The sequence below is a fragment of the Taurulus bubalis genome, assembly GCF_910589615.1.
Source record: "Taurulus bubalis genome assembly, chromosome: 4".
Classification (NCBI taxonomy): domain Eukaryota; kingdom Metazoa; phylum Chordata; class Actinopteri; order Perciformes; family Cottidae; genus Taurulus; species Taurulus bubalis.
Genome location: NC_136592.1, coordinates 30,523,271 through 30,541,457, shown reverse-complemented (window position 1 = coordinate 30,541,457; position 18,187 = coordinate 30,523,271). Strand labels below are relative to the sequence as shown.

At 45.3% G+C, this 18,187-nt stretch overlaps 1 protein-coding gene across 1 annotated transcript in view; it reads left to right on the top strand.

Moving 5' to 3' along the window:
• The window catches only part of LOC306735840 (connector enhancer of kinase suppressor of ras 3-like), a 44,185-nt gene that overhangs the window by 4,205 nt on the left and 21,793 nt on the right, over positions 1-18,187 (top strand). The window contains exons 2-4 of the mRNA XM_079217400.1: positions 10,646-10,809; positions 14,980-15,182; positions 16,353-16,440. Coding sequence (XP_079073526.1) covers positions 10,646-10,809; positions 14,980-15,182; positions 16,353-16,440 — 455 coding nt within the window. The remainder of the gene's footprint in view (positions 1-10,645; positions 10,810-14,979; positions 15,183-16,352; positions 16,441-18,187) is intronic.

The following is an 18,187-nucleotide window of genomic DNA, read 5'->3' as shown; positions in this document are numbered from 1 at the left end:
CAAATCTCTCAGATGATCTCGGTTTAGCAGGACCTGCAAGCTACTTGGCCCCGCTCTTCCCTAAGAGCATTGGCCTGTGAAGTGCCGCGCTTAAGCCACAGGAATAAACGCTCCAACCTGAGGTGGCACAGCGGGCGCAAGTGCAAATACGGGTCACGCACTGACTGGCCTCTCGTGCAGGGATGCCATGACTCACTGGTTTATTTTGTGTCATGAGGTTCACTTTCCCAGTCCTTTTTTAAAAAATATATATTAAACTCTCCACCTGCTACCGCACCAGATCTGTGCTTGTATGGTGACTTTTTTTATTTAAAACTCCGGTAGAGAAGAGAAAGGAAGTGAATGGTTGTGTTGATATTGCTATCAAAGCACTGCTAATGCAGTTATGCTCAAATACCCACAGGACATTAGAGGAATGCAGTCTACTGCTGGGTCCCCTCCTCCTCCTCCTCCTCCTCCTTCATACCAAACCAAACCAGCAGCTCTGCGAATGAGCAGTCAAAACAGGTCACACATGTCCCTTTTGTTTCTTTTGGGGCCACCAGTTGCTTTTAACGGATTTAAAATGCTGAACTCGGTCGAGTTGATGCTCCCCCGTCGCTGACCAAATGCACACAAAGCTCTTTCATCCTGCCCCCAGCTTACACTGTAATGGAGTGTAAATGTCATCATGATTATGATGTGACGCGTCTCTTTATGAACTGTTACCCACTTTTGGGTTGAGCCGGGCGCTTGGGTGGATGCCAGATGAGCGCTTGTTCAGAACATGTTCAGACTCGTCCGTATTTTCCCGGTCCTCTACAGAGACCGACTGAATTCCTGTCTCGCTAATTCACACGGTTTAAAAATTGCCGTCCCTGTAGGAAATGCGCTCGTATGGTTGAACTTAAAGATAATCTACTGGCTTTCATTTTGCACTCCATGTTTGTATTTGCATCATCACATTGTGTTGGAATGAAATCCGTTCTGGTTGTAGCTTGTGTTTTCACTGGCTCTGAGTCCGTCGGCTCTCTTGTTTACTTGTTACATTAGTGACTGCTGATGGATACGGCAGCTGTAATGGGCAGTCTGTGTTTTCACAGCACTGCCAGTGCATTGATGAACCCCGAGGCCCACAAAGCAGCGTGGCACCCTGAATGGATGAAAGTGTTTGTTTTAACCAGGGAAAGAAAAAAGAAAACACACCTGCATGATTAAAGGGAAGCCCCATACTTTCTTTGTGGTTATTTTCACGGGTGCTTTTCCTTGCATGTCTATAGCACACAAGCGCACATCACTCTAGGACGGCGATAAGGGTAAAAGGACTGTGCCGAGCTTCTGTTTTCATTTTGTTATGGTTGAAATTCCCCAAGGAAGTCCACAAAAAAATTCCACAAATGAATAGGAGTGAAGTCATTCGCACTGTGCCTTTCCAGAGGATCTTGTTCACTTTTCATTCATCTTCCCCATCACAGGTCACGTTTCAAGAAAAACACATTTGTTGTTTGTTCCTTCTTTTTTTTTCTTGCTCTTCTAACAGGCAAAGCGACTAACATGCAGGTAACTTATAATAATGCAGGTCAGCCGTGACAGATCCGACCGGTTGTGCTTCGTCAAATTGGACTTTGTCGTGAAATCTGTCAACCCTCTGGCCTTTAAAATAATCGACGCGCTTGCCAGAGGCTGGAACTTGACAAGTCTTGTGTCCTATCTCAGCTGATCTTGACTCAAGGCTGAGAACTTAGAAGAAAGTTTCAGACAAAACAATGTAGTTCCCTTCATCTCAATTCAATAGGTTGGAGGATAGTAGAGCAAAATGTGGGTTTTGGATCTTTAAAAACATAAATAAATGATGGACCTGAGGCAACAATGATCGGAGATTCTGTTGATCTGTCCTTTTGTTTCCACTGGGGTAGTCCCCTGGGAAAAGCCTCTCACCTGCCCTTCATCTGTTTGTATGGGGGACTCTTACCAGTCAACAACACATTCATCATTCATATGAACACGACTGTCCCTTTCTTAACATGTCATGGCAGGAGGAAGACCCACAACAGGTGCCGGCAGGAGCACAAACAAACCTCACCTGGATATGGGCGGGGTGTGTGTTTTTTGTGGCAAGAGCAATTTGCATCTGTGCGTGCACGTGTCCGTGCATGTGCACGTGTCCGTCTAACCTCATTGGTTAGAACAGGGGTGTCAAACATACTGATCCGGCCTGCCAGGGGGACCAGTCCGACCCGCGGGATAATTGTTAAAATTACAGAAAAATAAATAAAAAAACTAGCTGAGTGGGCTTGAACCACTGATCATCTGATTGTAGGACGGGCATGCTAACTATTGAGCCACAGTCACAATTTATTAGAGTACTGGCATTACTAAAGATATTGCCCAACTGTGAGGGAATCTGCAGAGCCGGTAGGTAGACAGTGGGCTGATGTCTGACTTTTTGGTCTTTATGTTTCTAGTTTATTGTAGAAATACCTTTTTAAAATAGGGTTTATCATCCAAAAAGCTTCACCAATGATTTAAACATGGAGAAATATTGTCATTGTGTCATTGTATGTGTTATTATGCTATGATTTTACTGGTCCGGCCCACTTGAGATCAAAATGGGCAGCATGTGGCCCCTTCACTAAAATGAGTTTGACACCCCTGGGTTAGAGCATCAACAACAAGTATAAGGCGTGTCTTGAATGTTCCTAATGGCTGCGTCACAGGCGCCCTGTCCTGGCCCGTGGGTGACACGCTGTTGCTCATCTCTACCTTTCTTTAAAGATGACTCACCCCCCCCCCCCCCCCTGCCCCTCTCCCTCTCACAGCAGGGAGAACGGGATCCACTGGCAAAGGCCTGAAGGCCGCATAGCGATGTCTTGCATTGCATGATTCCTTCAAGTGTACGTTCTATCCGCTTCTCTCTGTCGCCTTATGAGCAGTGAGTCATTAGGAATTTTCGTGGGAAAGCTGACTTTGTTGATTTGTGTTCAGTGTACTCTCCTTTTGTGAGGCGTGTGTACTTTAGTATTTCTTTTGTTGGTCTTCTTTGAAGAGGATTCCCACTTCCCTTGTCACTATAGTGGCCGTAAACTTTATTTACATCTCCAGCCAAAGCTTCAGCTCTTTGTTGGCAACAATTGTGACCACTAGACGAACTCTGTGCTGCCTCCAGTGAAGCGCTCCTGCTGGGTTTGGCCCGGGTAGAAAGCAGGCAGCGAGCTCAGATTTGCGTGTGGACGGTGCCGGCTGAGAGGGGGCCCTCCACTGTGCCGGGGTCAGAGATGGACCCGCTGTCGGTTTTGATCGCGTAAATCCCCTGCATGACTTGGCAGTGGAATCTTTCTTTCTGCTTTTTCAACAAGATTCAAGGGGGGGATTTACCCTTTGGGAGATTAATAGCAATTAGCGGGTTCTTATCCAAAGTTGCTTCTGGGGATCCACATTAGGAATTGAGCAAGTGCCGCACTCAACCACATGAGCCACATGGGCCATGTGAAGCTATCTTTAGTCTAATTAACTGCTTGCTTCTGTCTGTCGTATCTTTCTGTTTCATAAAAGCGTTATCATAGGACATAATGGCACAATGAATGCAAAGGGAAGTTTGGCTCTGGAAGAAAATATGCCCACATGCAGTGTTGCCTTGAGTGCTAGCACACCATTCCCATATTTCCTTCCCAAAATCTTAATCTTAATTGTGGTTACCATAGGCAGCTATTATGGTGCTGGTAAATTGCTCTGTAATCAGTGTGTAGGGCCACCCTGATCATACACCATACATGTGAAGGGATGAACGCACAAAACTGAGTTCCCTGTGCTTTTTTAGTTTTCTTCTACGTCCTGTTTGTGTTTCATTGGCTCTGACTTTGGATCAGCGGTTAAGTTTGATGGGGGATGCCGCCTCTTAAAAGTGGTAATTTTCTGTTTTCGTCTTTCCTTGTCTTTTTCTGTCTCTGCCTTTTTGTTCCCCTGCTTTTTGCCTCTTTCCCTCTGTCTGTCTGCATGTAAAGATTGACAGTCTTTAATTATAGTTTTGTCGTTGGGAAATAATGTGTAGGCTGTAGCAAAGTGAGTGTCAGAGAAATCCTGTTGACACACACACAGCGCAGTCTGTTATGCAACATCCCATTTCAGAGTCCTTATTGCCTTCTGATGTCGCACCTATTGTGATTAAAACTGAAAGAAACATGGCTATCTTGGGTCACATGTCAACAGGTGGAACCGCAACAATATGAATGTTGGCGAGGCCAAGGAAAGATGGAAGATTGTGCTGGGTGAAGAAGCAGGACCAGGAATGAGAGGAGAAGGAAGGAGGGCACAACCAGTTACTTCCTTGGCTGCGTTCAAAAATAGTCACTCTGCCCTATATTGAACCAGATGGCAAAACATGGCGGTGGGCATATTCCAAGATGGCGAAATCGCCAAACTCAAGGCTTCAAAACGCTTCAATGGGTGGCGTCTCGATGACCGCGTCTACTTCTTTCGGTCTTATGTATCGATTGTTTCATCAAACAACAGCGCTCTCGTTTTAGTGTCGAGCGTCTTTGCACGATGCTAAGCTAACCGGCTCTTGACTATAGCCTTATATTTAACGGACGGATGTCAGTGGTATCAATCTTCTCATTTAACTCTTTCAGAAAGCAAATAAGCATTTATATATGTGCTGCTTACCAATCGAGGAATCCTCAATTGTAAGAGAACATAGTAAAGGAAGTGCAGGCCCTGTGGAAGAGCTGCATGTAAAACTGAACTCAAACCTGATGATGTTTCACCTTGTAAACTCAGTGACCCAGTCAACCAGTTTTTCAGTTTTTTTCACGCCCCTTAGCTTCAGGAACAACTGTTTTGGTTGATGCGGGTTTGCAAAGACTGTCACTAATGTGCCTGCAGCTTGATCTCTTTCCCAAGCATTTTCGCTCCATCTTGTTTTTTTCCTCTATCCTCTTATCGGTTCATGAAGTCATCATGTATCATGTCGTATGATATGACATCCAAAGTACCTCATAACCTCCTGTGCTCTTCTGCTCTGCTTTACCTCCAGATGTTAAATCTCACCTCGCACCAGTCATAATTAGCCAAGCTGTCCCCCACCCCCACCCACCCGAAACCTGCTTAAACTTGAAAATCTGACAGGTTACCAGCTCTGTGTCTGGGGTCGTGTGCTGTTGGAGTTGAGGATTGACTGAGCCCAGGGGCTGGTGCTCAGAGTAGCTGATGCGCTTCAACCACGACAGCCCCCGCCAACTTTGACCCCCTATTCTCTCATCAGTCATCGTCCATCACCCTGTCAGAGACAGAGCTGCTTTTGTCTGCCTGTGCAGGGAATAACCTCAGCTGCTTTTTCTCACTCTGGACATGCCACAGCCGTTTTGTAGTCTGTTTTTAAGATTAGGGTACATGAATTGAAACACTGTTAGCTGCAGGAAGCAATGGTAAGATTAAAACATGGTTCGCACTGGTTCATGTCAAGTTACGCCGTCAGAGATATTCATCCTCTGATTTCAAAACTATCTTGCAGCTGCTGCAGGAATATCCTAAACCGCAGCCAGTGTCTTGAAACATGACACGATAACGTTATCTATTATCAGAGAAACGGCTGATTTCAAAGCGACCATAAAAGAGGATGATTTCACCCCCGAATCTGACGAACCAGTCTCCTAGAAAGCCGTGACATTCTACTATACTGTTCTCAGTTGAGGACACAACATGCTTGATGAGGAGATGTAGAGCACCATTGTGTAACTGCTCTCCCCAGCTCCCATTCGAAGGGCCAGCCCAGTGTGTGTGTGTGTGTGTGTGTGTGGACGGGCTTTGTTGTCCTGTGAAGTCATGCATTAGGGGATAGCTTAGCAGTCGCCGAGAGGAGCTTTTTCTTTCTTTCTAATTACAGCATGGCCTGGTCCGGCAAGAGACCATTGTGCCAGGGTGCTGTGAGTTCCCACAATGGAGCTGCACAGCGGAGAACAATGAGTCAAATTCCTGACTGTTCCCAGCAGGTTTAGAGGCCTTGCTGACAAATAAAGACGGCAGCGTTACAGTGGCTTTGCTATTCTACACCCAGTAGCTTTCCCACTGGCCACCCCAGTGGGGATATTGGTTTGTGTGTGTGTGTGTGTGTGTGTGTGTGTGTGTGTCCCTGTTGATGTGTGTGTTGCGTTGCGGCTACATCTCCCGCTGGGAGCACAGGGAGGGGTTGAAAGATGGGGGAGGTGAAGAGGAGGGAGCTCGTTTCGTCCTTTCTGTTGGAGGTGAAAGACTGTTCGCTCTTTTCTGGTGTAATCCAACCCATGAGAACCAAAAGTTGGCGACTAAAAGCTGCATTGAAAGCATTGTCGATCAAAATGCATCATAGATCGGACGGAACACTGGACTTGTTTAAGACTGCATGCGCAAACCCGTCTCTGGTGACGTTTTCATCGCTCAAACACTCGTGTACTTGGCCACATTAAACACAATCTGCTGTCTTTGTGCTTCTGTGCAGATGGGAAATGTCGAGATTGCGGCAAAAATAGCCCAGCCATTTGCCAGCGGAAGGGTTCTGTTGTTTACATTGCCAGAAATGTGTGCTTACACAGCCTTTAAGTAGGCTGCAGAGCTCCAAGGCCCCCAACAAGGTTTGGTTGCACTTGTTGCATCCAGACTGAGACTCTGGGGTTCTTGCTTTCCGAGCTGTTCAGCAGTGTGTGTGTGTGCGCGTGTGTGTGTGTGTGTGTGTGTCCATTTATACGCTGAAAGTGTTGCGTTGATAACCTGTTCTTCTCATAATCACTGTTTACTGAATGGGAGCTGGTGGGTGGTAAGAAAGACCCCACAGTGAACAGCAGGTGCTCTACTGAGACACACTGGCATCTGCCTCCTATTCTGTTTGTTTATCGGTCACAGATTTCGACAGATTTCGTTCAGAAATCTGCCATATGTGACAACTGGTACTATAATCAACTTGATTGTACTAAATTATAACCGGTTGTCATGTATAATGCTACTGGCTGGACATTTTTAATAGAATTTCTATTCAGAGTGTCGTCAGAAAATTCCACCATCATTGGCGATGTCTTCAAATTGCACTTTTTTTTGTTAGACTAACACTCTTTTTGACAAATGACCTCATCGATTATCAAAATCTGGGGGGGGGGGGGTGGGGTGAATGTTTGTCAGGCTTTTTGGAGATGCGGGTGAATTTGACATGTGTGTCTTTGCCCCGGCTTCAGTCACACCCACTTGCTCTGGTTTGAGGACCTTTGCCAAGTGGTTCACAGAGGCCATAAAACGCCTCAAAAAGCGTTTCATCCTGCGCAGGCTTTTGAAAAGCATTCACACAGTCCTCCCTTGTTCCCTCCCCTCCCTCCACTCTTTGCTCAATTCACAAGAACGTGACACACTATCTCCTTTACTGGTTACCCTAGCTTTTAATGAAAATTGATAGTTTCACACACATACACACACCCCAGCTGCCATTGATCCAGGCCTACTAAATGTTTCATAAGCCCCACTGTAAGGACACCCCTCTTTATTCAGAAGGTGTCAACGGTTGAGTCCAGAGGGAACGCTTGTTGGTCTACCTTCTTCTTACGGCCTCTTGAGTCCAGTGGGGGAGAAATACATTTTCTCTGCCGTGCATAATTATCTGGTACTTTTTTAAAGTGGTCGGTCTCTTTCACAAATGCACGTAAACACACTTGCGATTGTTTCCGATTCAAAGCGAATGCAGATTAGTTGGGTACTGTATTCTTCTGGTTGGTGAGTGGCACCCTTTCACAGGATATGCCTTTTTAACACGGCACAGAGGAGAAACTCTCCCCTCTCCCTCTGGATCCAAGTCTTTATTTTTATCTGATGGCATTAAGAGACTGGCCTAGTGTTTGTGTTGGTGTGGGTTCAGGCCGGTTCAGTCCCTTAAGTCTTACTATGTGAAGAAGATCCTCACGCTGTTGGCCAGTCAGGGGTTAAGCTCAAAATTCTCTGAAGCCTTGCTGCTGAATTAGCATGTCAAGGAATGAGAAAAATCCAATGAGCCTAACTGGACTTGACTCGTGGAGGCTAATGGTTAACAAGCCATGATGGAATTTCCCTTTGATTCAGTGGAGGTGACTTGAGCTCTCGCAGATATTTTCTTTTGCAGGATCGAAAGTGTTGTCACAGGGGAACTTTGATGGCATAAAGGAATTTGAATGGCCTTGAAGGGAGACCTCTGTAGGCTGTGTGTGTGTGTGAACTCTTTACGTATACTCCGATACATGCAATGTAATATCTTGCTTATTCAGCATCTGACTACCACGACACGCACACATTATCACCTTCTTTGCATACTCTCTGCAACACATGTGTGTCACAGAGGCATGAAGATATGAGGTGCCATTCACAAATGTGTCTCGTGACCACAGAACACACCCAGTGAGTCTTCGATCGGAACTACATGCTCTACATTTCATAAGGATGCCGTTATCTGCTGTTAAGTTACATGTTGCTGAAAAAAGCATGCCTCGAATATCAAACTGGAAATGGATCAGCCAAACCCTGTCTCGCACTGAAGATATATGTGTGTGTGTGTGTGTGTGTGTGTGTGTGTGTGTGTGTGTGTGTGTGTGTGTGTGTGTGTGTGTGTGGTTAGAATGAGTGAGTGTGTCTTTCAGAAAAGCAGGGCACAGGGCCATGCATCTGCAGCTGCCCCCTCTCTGTGCACTCTTTGATGGGGAGAAAGATGGCGTTGACTTCCCCACACACACACACACACACACACGTTTGAGTTTATTAGTTATTTATGGCTATGTACTGTATATAACTCCTTCTACAGCAGGGGTGCCCAATACGTCGATCGCGATCTACCAGTCGATCGCGGAGGTAGTGCGGGTAGATCGCATGCCATTTAAAAAATAATAATAATTCAAAACATTTTAAAAAACTTTAGCGACAAAACCCAGCTCCCAGTGTGCAAATGAATGTCAATCACTACGGAAGCTGCGCTCGCAATGGTTGGCCGCTTGAATGGATGTATTGCCAAGTACAGGGAGATGTTTTCCCCGACTTCCTTAATTACCACTGCATAATACACCAACAAGCATTATGCGCTACAACGCTAAACATGAAAGAGATCACGGATGTGGCAACAAAGATCGTCTAATCGAGCGAGAGCTCTTCAAAGACGGATGTTCTGTGCGCATCTGGACTGCAGCCACTCTGACTTCCTGCTGCACACTGATGTGAAATGTCTTATAGAGCTCTGTCCGGAGATACAGGAGTTTCTCCATGTTGTTAAACATGCAGAATACAACCAACTAAGAGTATGTCAATATGCTCACGTTTCTGAATTACAATTTAAAACGTGTGTAAATTGTGTGTTCCCCTGAAGGAGGGAGCAGCAAGACGTGGGACTGTAATGAGTCATTTTGATTTACTTTTAAACCCTTGCGCTTTATTTATTGGGTAGGATGGACAATTTTTTTAAACTTTTGGACTTTGAATGGCACTTGCAGCCCAGTTATTCTTTAGTTATTTTGCACTTTCAGAGGCTTGATTGCTATGTTGAGTTACCTTTAAAGCTTTATTTGTACTTTTTCTTTAATTTTAAAGCATATTTGCACTTTAATTTGTATTACTATTTAATTTATTTGTTATGATGATGTTCTGATGTTCAGATCTTGTTACTCAAATACATTTGAAGTTCAAATTCCAACATTTTGAGTTACTATTCTTAATTTGCTATGGGAAATAGTCATTAGTCGTTAGTTAAATAATCGTTAGTTGCAGCCCTAGAGTCAGCCTTTTCCCACATGAAAAAGATTAAGTCCAAACACCGTTCCACCATGACTGATGACCATTTGGTCTGCCTGACGCTGACTACCAGCAGCTGCTGTCCGGACTATGCAACCCTGCTGGTTCCATGCAGTGAAGTCATCAGAGTAAAATGTAATGACCAAAAATGTACAGAATTGTATTGTCATAAGGGTTCATGCAGTTATGCAAGGTACGCCAATATTGTAAATATATAGTATACTCTGTATTTTTATACATTAATAATGCTTTATATATATATATAAGCATTATTAATGTAGGTAGATCTTTTTGACTTGGTCATTTTAAAAGTAGCTCGTGAGCCAAAAAAGTGTGGGCACCCCTGTTCTCCAGTATCAGACAAGCCTGGTACAGTTCACTACAGTACACGCTGTATTCATGGGAGTCACATCATTGTATGTTCCATGACCAAAGCCGTTGGAAGTGTAGCGCTCATTTATTGTTGTCGCTCCAAATAGTAGCGGGGGGACGCCCCTGACACTGGCACGATTTGAAACGCCTACACCCACATCCACACACACACACACACACACACACACACACACACACACACACACACACACACACACACACACATTCACAAATATAGCCGTCCATTGTTTAACCAGCCCAACAGACTTAAAGGTCTCAACCGTTACTCTGTTTGTGGTGTGTTTGTCTAGCAAAGATAGCAGTCCCACCTGTTCCTTGTGTGCACTGTACCTACACACTCACACTATCTGGACACTAGCCCTGAACTGCTGTATCCGGCATTCTTATTAGCTGAAGTCTATTTTTGGTTTGAATTGGAGCAAAGAGATCTTGCAAATGACAGTTGAAGTGAACGTTTCCAAAAGATTTTCTGTGTCTAATGACCCCCTCTATTTTTTTCATCATGCGTGTCCAGGTTTGGATGACAACCTGCAGCAGTATGTGAGCAACTTTGAGCGGGAGAAGATCGGTGGGGAGCAGCTTCTGAAGATCACGCATCAAGACCTGGAGGAGCTCGGCGTGGCCAGGATCGGACACCAGGAACTGGTGCTGGAGGCTGTGGATCTACTCTGTGCTCTGGTCAGTAGACCTGTGGCATGTATGTGTGTGGCTAATGTGATGCGCATCCAGATACAGTAGCGTGGATATTACAGGTAAAAGCATCATTGCGGGACTGTATCTCCCGGTAGGATGGGTGACGAAGCAGGGGCTCTCTTTTGGTCACTGTCCCTTCTCCAAATACACCCCAGTCTGTAGTTTCTGGTTCGGCAGCTAAAGGAACCAGCGATGCATAAAGGCTAATAATTTCCCACACAGCTCAGCCAGGGTGTGGAGGCTCCACAACACACGAAGCAGCCCGGGGACATGGGGGGGGGGGAACCGCAGTGTCGCTGAAGAAGAGGAGAGATCGGGTCAAAGAGGCCTTGGGCTTGATTTTGGCGGTTGGGAGCTGTGTGATAGAGGCAGTTGATGGTAATCGTGTAGCAAAGAGTGACAGTTTGATAACTTTGATAGATAAGAACTCTCCGCCCACTTGCCTTCGCATGTAAAGTCTCTCTCACGCACTAAACACATAAAAACACACCGAATATTTGCTCTTTGGTCTCGTCAATCGGGTCATTCTTATCACCTGAGCCATTTTTCTTGGTTCAATGATCGATCCTCTGTTTGGCTCTTATTAGTCACTGTGGGAGCGGATCAGCCGACCCATTGTCCATCATCATAGCTCCCAGAAGAACTGCCAGAACCAAAAATATATCTGGCTTCAACTAGTGAGCAGGAAAAGAGTGAAAACCGTCCACGCTCCAACTGAAGGAGAAGCAAGTTTTCCAGCAGATGGGCTCGATTTGGAGTTTTATCACTTCCTGTGCCATAAAAGCCCCAGATTGTGGTCCCTGCGTTTTTGATCAGTGTCAGCGTTTCTGCCTTTTACATTCTCTTTAAAATGCTTTACATTAATCGTTGGGGTTATGGTTATTTTTTACACTGAAGAAACTTGGAAATTCTCTCTCCCACAATAATCTTGTATGCAACAATCTTGCATCGACGCTCATGTGAAAGCGAACGGGTCCAACAGGTTTGGCTCAAACGATTTCACGGCGCAAAAAGATGAGATTTCTTTTGTCAGTGATCCGCTTTAGTCAGCACACTGAAGCCATGCATGGGTTTTATGGGATGCCGTATGAGGCCTGCACATGTGGGATTTAGTGTGTGGTAAGCGAACGACTCATCACTTGGCTCACATCTCTTGTAGCGACCACCTTGAAACCTTTGCCGGGGATGTCTTTGGATGACTGTACGGTGCACAGGTTGAACTGGGACGAGGACATCAAGATTTGATTCCCTTAGACCCAACTTTCACTCAATCGATACACTCTTCCATCTTCCAAGACACGCAACCCGTCTTATACCTGTTAACAGAATCTCCTCCACCTGTGAGCACTGGAGGTTCACACCTGGAAGCACTTGGCACATACACTGGGGGCTTTTTTTTGTTGTTGTTCTGATGGATTTACTCATCATAGTAGATGTACCACATGGTACATCCTGTGGCCCATAACCTCTTTTACCATCACGGTAACCAGGCCCAGATTTTCATTCACCCCTAGAACCTTGACATCATGGCAATGACGTCTCCAATCCTTTTCCTCTTGAGCGGCTTCATAAATTTGGCCTCCAACGTGCTTCCTCAGCATGGTTTTGTTATCCTAAGTAAACCCATTTCCCTTGCAAGTGAACTTTAATCTGCACTGTATAGTCTTATGCAATTTAGTGCTAGAGTATTTGGCGCATTGTATTTTTTACCATCCCTCTCTGACCCTTGGAACTTGAGGTCAGGAATGCTGGACTCGCTGCTGCCTTTCACCTCTCACTGCAAAACCAGCAAAATGGTTTTTGGCCTTTAGGGGTTTCCTTATTATGAAAAAGGAGGCCTTGGCCTTCCACCGGCCCCGTGGGAGGAAGTGAGGCCCCCGATTCAATTAGCTTTAACTGAGGCAAGGTCACTGCTACCAAGAGAAACACAGGCCACCATCACCCGACACCCACACCGGCTCTCTCACTCCCCTTCCCCCCACTTGCGCTCTTTTTGTTTACCGCCGGGTCAGACTCTTTCTGTTGCTGCAGTCACATTTGTCTTTGTGACACTTTGCTACTAGGCTTTGCCCTTGAATGTTAAACATTTAAGCATGTGCACACATTGTAAATATTTCACCTTTTCCATATCGGGGACCTGAGCTGTCCTGCTAGCAGTTTCCACCCTATATCATGATGACCAATCGGCTAACGCACCACCCGACAGGAAACATCCATACTCACTTCTCTTCTATCCAAAAGCTCTCGAGAGCAAGCTGCTGTAGAAAGAGGGGGAACGTTTCAATTAATTGTCCCGGACTTCTCTGAGCCATGATGTCTTTTGCAGAGTCGGTGTTGAAAGCCAACACGTCTTCATTTGTTCTCGAACCCCAGCAACCCACAGAAAGACCTGCACCACGTGATATCCACACACGCATTAACAGTCTCCACCAGACATTGAACATCTAGTATATGACAGATTATCTGACCCCGTGAGCCACACAGCTGCTGTAAATGTATTTTACAGTTGTTAAGGGGGGGATTCTGTCCTGAGTTATAATATAAAGCTTAACCTTTGATAGCACATTATAGCAACAAACGCACACATGCTCAGACCCTCTTTCTATGGTCCATACATTTGTGTCTTTTATGGTGAAGTCAGATCCATGTGATGCCTGTGGTGTCGGGCAGGAAGTGCTGTGTTGTGATAGCCGTTCTACGTTTCTCCCGAGTATATAGTCCCTTCAAAGAGCCCCAACTCAAACCTACACAAAAACAGCTTCTGCCATCTTGATTCTGGATTAACTGAATGTCTCTAATAATACTAAAAAAAGGCCGTGAAGGAACGCAAATTTGGCTTGAAAGGCTGTTGTGAGAATGACAAATTGCATTCGACTGGAACCACACATTTTGCTCAGACGTGTTTTTTTAGCTCAGCTGGCAGTGTGGGACAAAAGCTCGCTGGACATCTGTGGTCCAGTTTGAACCGCTGTGTGTGTGATTAGCCTGCTAATGAAAAGGCCAGGAGAGACGTTTGATCTGGAAAACACTCGCACTGCCTCTGTGCCAGTTCCACTGTTACAGTGTGGATGACTCCATGAGAAAACCCAAACCATCACGTGGTTTATTTAGTCTTTTTTCATCTATTCCCCGAGTATGTTTGCTTATCTTTTATTGATGTTTTAATAATCCATTTCATGTCAAGTGTGCCATGAGTAAGGCGGCCTACAGCTACTGTTTGTTTGACTCGTCCGTTTATTCCAGTGATTCGTCGAGGACTGACCGAGTGGATTTGTATGCATATTTGGAGCTCATGTTGGATGGAAGCAGTGCAGAGAAGAAGAAAGAAAGTCCACTCTAAGCACTTGCAGATCTCCTCCGCGGTTTCCCAGACACTGTTTTACTCCTCGCTGAGCATATTTAGCTACCGGCACATCACACATACGGCAGCATTGCTGGCAGCGATGCAGCACCATGTAAGCTGATATTTACCAGGACAGCAGCCAGGCTACCCTTTTTGTTTGCTTACCTTTAACCAACACATTAGTCCCCGAACCCATTTATTCCATCAAAACATTGCAAACACTTTAAAACAAGCTCTTTCAAATATTTGATTATAAGCACACGCACGCACTTTACCCTCCAAGAAGACAATAAGCACATTGTTGCAGGGCAGTACTCTGCACTGTAGGCTCCTATGTAACTGGGCCTGTGATGTACTTGGTGACACTTGCAGACACTGAGCTCTGCTGCTTCGTGCATCTGAATAATCTATACATTGGAGGAATGTGGAAGCAGGAAACAGTCCAGGCTCAAGAATGCAAACTTTGCCCCCCCTTGGTAGGAATCAGGTGATGGCATGTGTACACGCTCCCTGCACACACCCGAACAATCCTGGCGACTGGAGGGGGAAATTTCATGCCAGAGCTGTTTTTGCACTTAACTCATATGTCAAAGAAATGATTACAGCTCTGCATTGTACAGGAAACAACACGTTTTCCTGGGGATAGGACTAATAAAAAAAGTACCTCCCAAGTCTAGACTGTGTAGAGGGGATGTTTGCTTTGATCTTGAGTTTAATTGGAAATATGAATTCATCTTCAATCATGCGTGCGTGCTTATTCAATTTTTGTTTGACCTCGTTAAACTGATGTATTGACTTCCCGTTTTTTTCAGAACTATGGGGTAGAGACGGACAACCTGAAGAATCTGGTCGTGAGGATGAGAGCTGCCTCCAACAGTCTACACATGGCCACGTCTGACCGCAGGAAAAGCCCCGTGTACGATGGCAGCATTTCACGCAAGCCGCCCAACGACTTCCTCACCTCTGTGGTCGAGCTGATCGGCTCTGCAAAGAGCCTCCTGGCTTGGCTCGACAGGTAACAACATCTTCTTTTCAAACCACCACCTGCTTGACAGGCCACGTCAGATATCAGCAGGGCTGCCATAGGATTACCACGAGTAGATGCAGGCATTTATCTTTGGCATAAAAGGACATTTATCCAAAAGTTAGCAATAGCCATGCAGTTGGCCAAGTTAACGCGATATGAAGTTGTAAAACAGAAATGCAACCCCCCGCCGTGAGCTTTAAGTACGGAACTAGCAGGGTCCTCTGTGCTTTCCTGGGGACCTGCTCCACATCACACCATAAAAGCAGAGCATGCTTAAGCAGGTTGCCAGGATTAAGTGTTGGCTGGCTGAAATAAAGCTTCTGTTTTTGTGGCATGTGCGGCTAAAGCGGGTAAGATGATGTCATGATTTAAACGGCAGTTGTGATGTTAAGATGAGAGCAATGTGACAGTGTTTAAAAGAGCTCTGCTGAAATTACACCTCTGTAGTTTTTATTTTTGAACTGAGCAGACTGCATTGAGGGTTGGGTCCTAATGTTATGGTAGCTATTTTGAAGTTCATACGCATATGTTTTAGAATAGATGGAGTTAGGGGGAGAAAGGGGAAAAAATGGCACCAGAACAACAGTGACATCCTTGCGTTTACAACCACGTCTGTATGTGGCAGTCCACCCAAACACAGCAATAAGAGCAAGGTTCACTGAGTCTATGAAGTATAGTGTTAGTAGCATATAGCTGATTCCACAGTAAATCACTTGAGACGTGCGCTCCATGGCCACTTTATTAGGTACACCAATACAATTAGATGCAATCCAGTACAACAGCTCTGCTACATTTTCTTTCTTAAATTAAACTGATAAAGGCTAGTTTTTGTTCAAACTTTCCGAGATGTGAAAAATTCAACTGTATTTTTGTTTAAAAAAGTCATAGTTAGTGGTGATGCAATTCACAGAACTGCATTTTGAAATGTGTTTCCAATATTCTTCTTCAGAAATGCCTCTCGGTATAATCCAGCTCACAGACTGCAACCTCAGTCATAAACATTTAGTTAAATAAATGCCTCCCTGATGGTGTCAATCAAAGCTGAACATGACTATCAATGTGAAGGGAGAGTTCATGGATGAGCTTGTACAGGAATACAACTCTGCCGTCCATCGCTGGTTCCTAATGTTCTCCCTTACCTTCTTTGTCTGCTTGCAGGACGCCTCTAACAGGGATCAGTGACTTCACAGCCACCAAGAACAAGATCATTCAGCTGTGCCTGGAGCTCACCACAACAGTTCAACAGGTCTGCACGCTAGTTAGCTCAACAGCACACATGCAGCTAGCTAGCCCCTGGGAAACACACACACACACAATAGGTTTTTCCACCGAGTGCATACCAGCTCAGGGGCACAGACATGGAGAAGAGGGTTATGGGAAATGTGGTCTGGCAGTCATGACACAAGCCTGAAGCCAGCAGTCTGAGCACTTTATTGCAAATGCTGATGTTTTTCTTGGGATCTTTTTCCCCCCCCTCATGCTGGCTAACGAGGAGACCCCCTTCGCGCGGGGGACATTTAATGGTAACCGTCTTTTGTGTTTCCAGTTTCATAAAAACCCACTGGCGCTCTTTTTAAAAGGTGGCCGCCAACATTCCCCAGGCTGCCGTACACGTTCAGCCATGTGGTTCCTGTTGTTGCTCCTCCAAGACGCTCACAGTGGGAGACCAAACTGTCTGAAAGCGCTTCCTGTTTGTTGGTTTAATGCAGGGATGAGGACTGCCATGTAGAAGTCTGACATTTAAAACACATCCACTATGTTTCCCCACTTTCTGCTTAGCATTGCTCTAGCATTGCATCATGATACAATTGGGTGTTGACGTCTGTCAGTTACATACAACCAGAAGTGGTTGTGTCACATGTCTTCAACAAAGGGAGCTGGTGAGTGGCCTTTTGATCAGTATCAAAGACATTAGCTTGAATGTGCAATTTGTTCTCCCTGAAGGGTTGGACTTGCTCGCTAAGCAACCCATTTTACACTGCCAGTGACAGTGGCTGCAGAGACTGCAGGTGTCATTTTTAGGGGGTTATTGCATCAAAATAAATTCCTTTCCCAGAGTGCCCATTTCCTCGCCACAGTCTGGGATTTCAGCGCCTCTGGTGATTTACTGTGGGTGTCTCGGTCATGGTCTTCCAGGAGAAGTGGGGGGTGTATGGGTTTCCCACACTGCCATGTGAAGTGGAGAGGTCATGGTGCAGAATAAACTCCTGATAGGTGCTGAAAGAGTCTCGTAAGACCGGAGAGATTAGTTTCCTCCAACAACTGGAGGAGAGGAGGCAGTGTGGTCCTGCGTTCATGGCCACGTACGCAACTGCAGAAGCACTGATGAGGAGGCTCATCATTTAAGTATCTAAACGGCTTCTTTTTTTATTTCTTTAGACCATTTAGTCTCCCTTTTGTTGTCCATCACGTGTAGGCCAGAGTTTGAGCAACTGGTTAATAAAATAGCGCAGGATTAGTTTTACGATGGAAGGACGGTGTGAGGTTTGCCCAGCTCCTTCATGAACTTCAGCCAAGAATTAGGGCTTTTCAGATCACACTATTTATGTGTTCTGCCTGAATGAAGCCTGTGTGTACACACACACACACACACAATGGGACACGCGGCCATAAAACGGTGACCGCGTCAGCCATCTTGGCCGACCCGTCAGCGTGGAGGTCATGCTCTCTTCGACGCATTTTTTTATTGATCCCTCGTGTCTTTTATCAGCGCCTCCACTCCTGCATTGTTGGCTCTGATATGAATATATATATATATATATATATATATATATATATATATATATATATATATATGAATTTCTCTTCTCTCGTGAAAATAAAACAACAACAAAGAATCCATTTTATAGGCCAAACACTGTTTGTTGATACTTTATGAATAACAGGATGTCGTCAGGTCTTTATTTCGCTTCAGTGTAAAAACAGCTAAACTCCAGGTTCCCGCACTGTGCCAGCATCTCTCTCTTTCTCTCTCTCTCTCTTTCTCTCTTTGC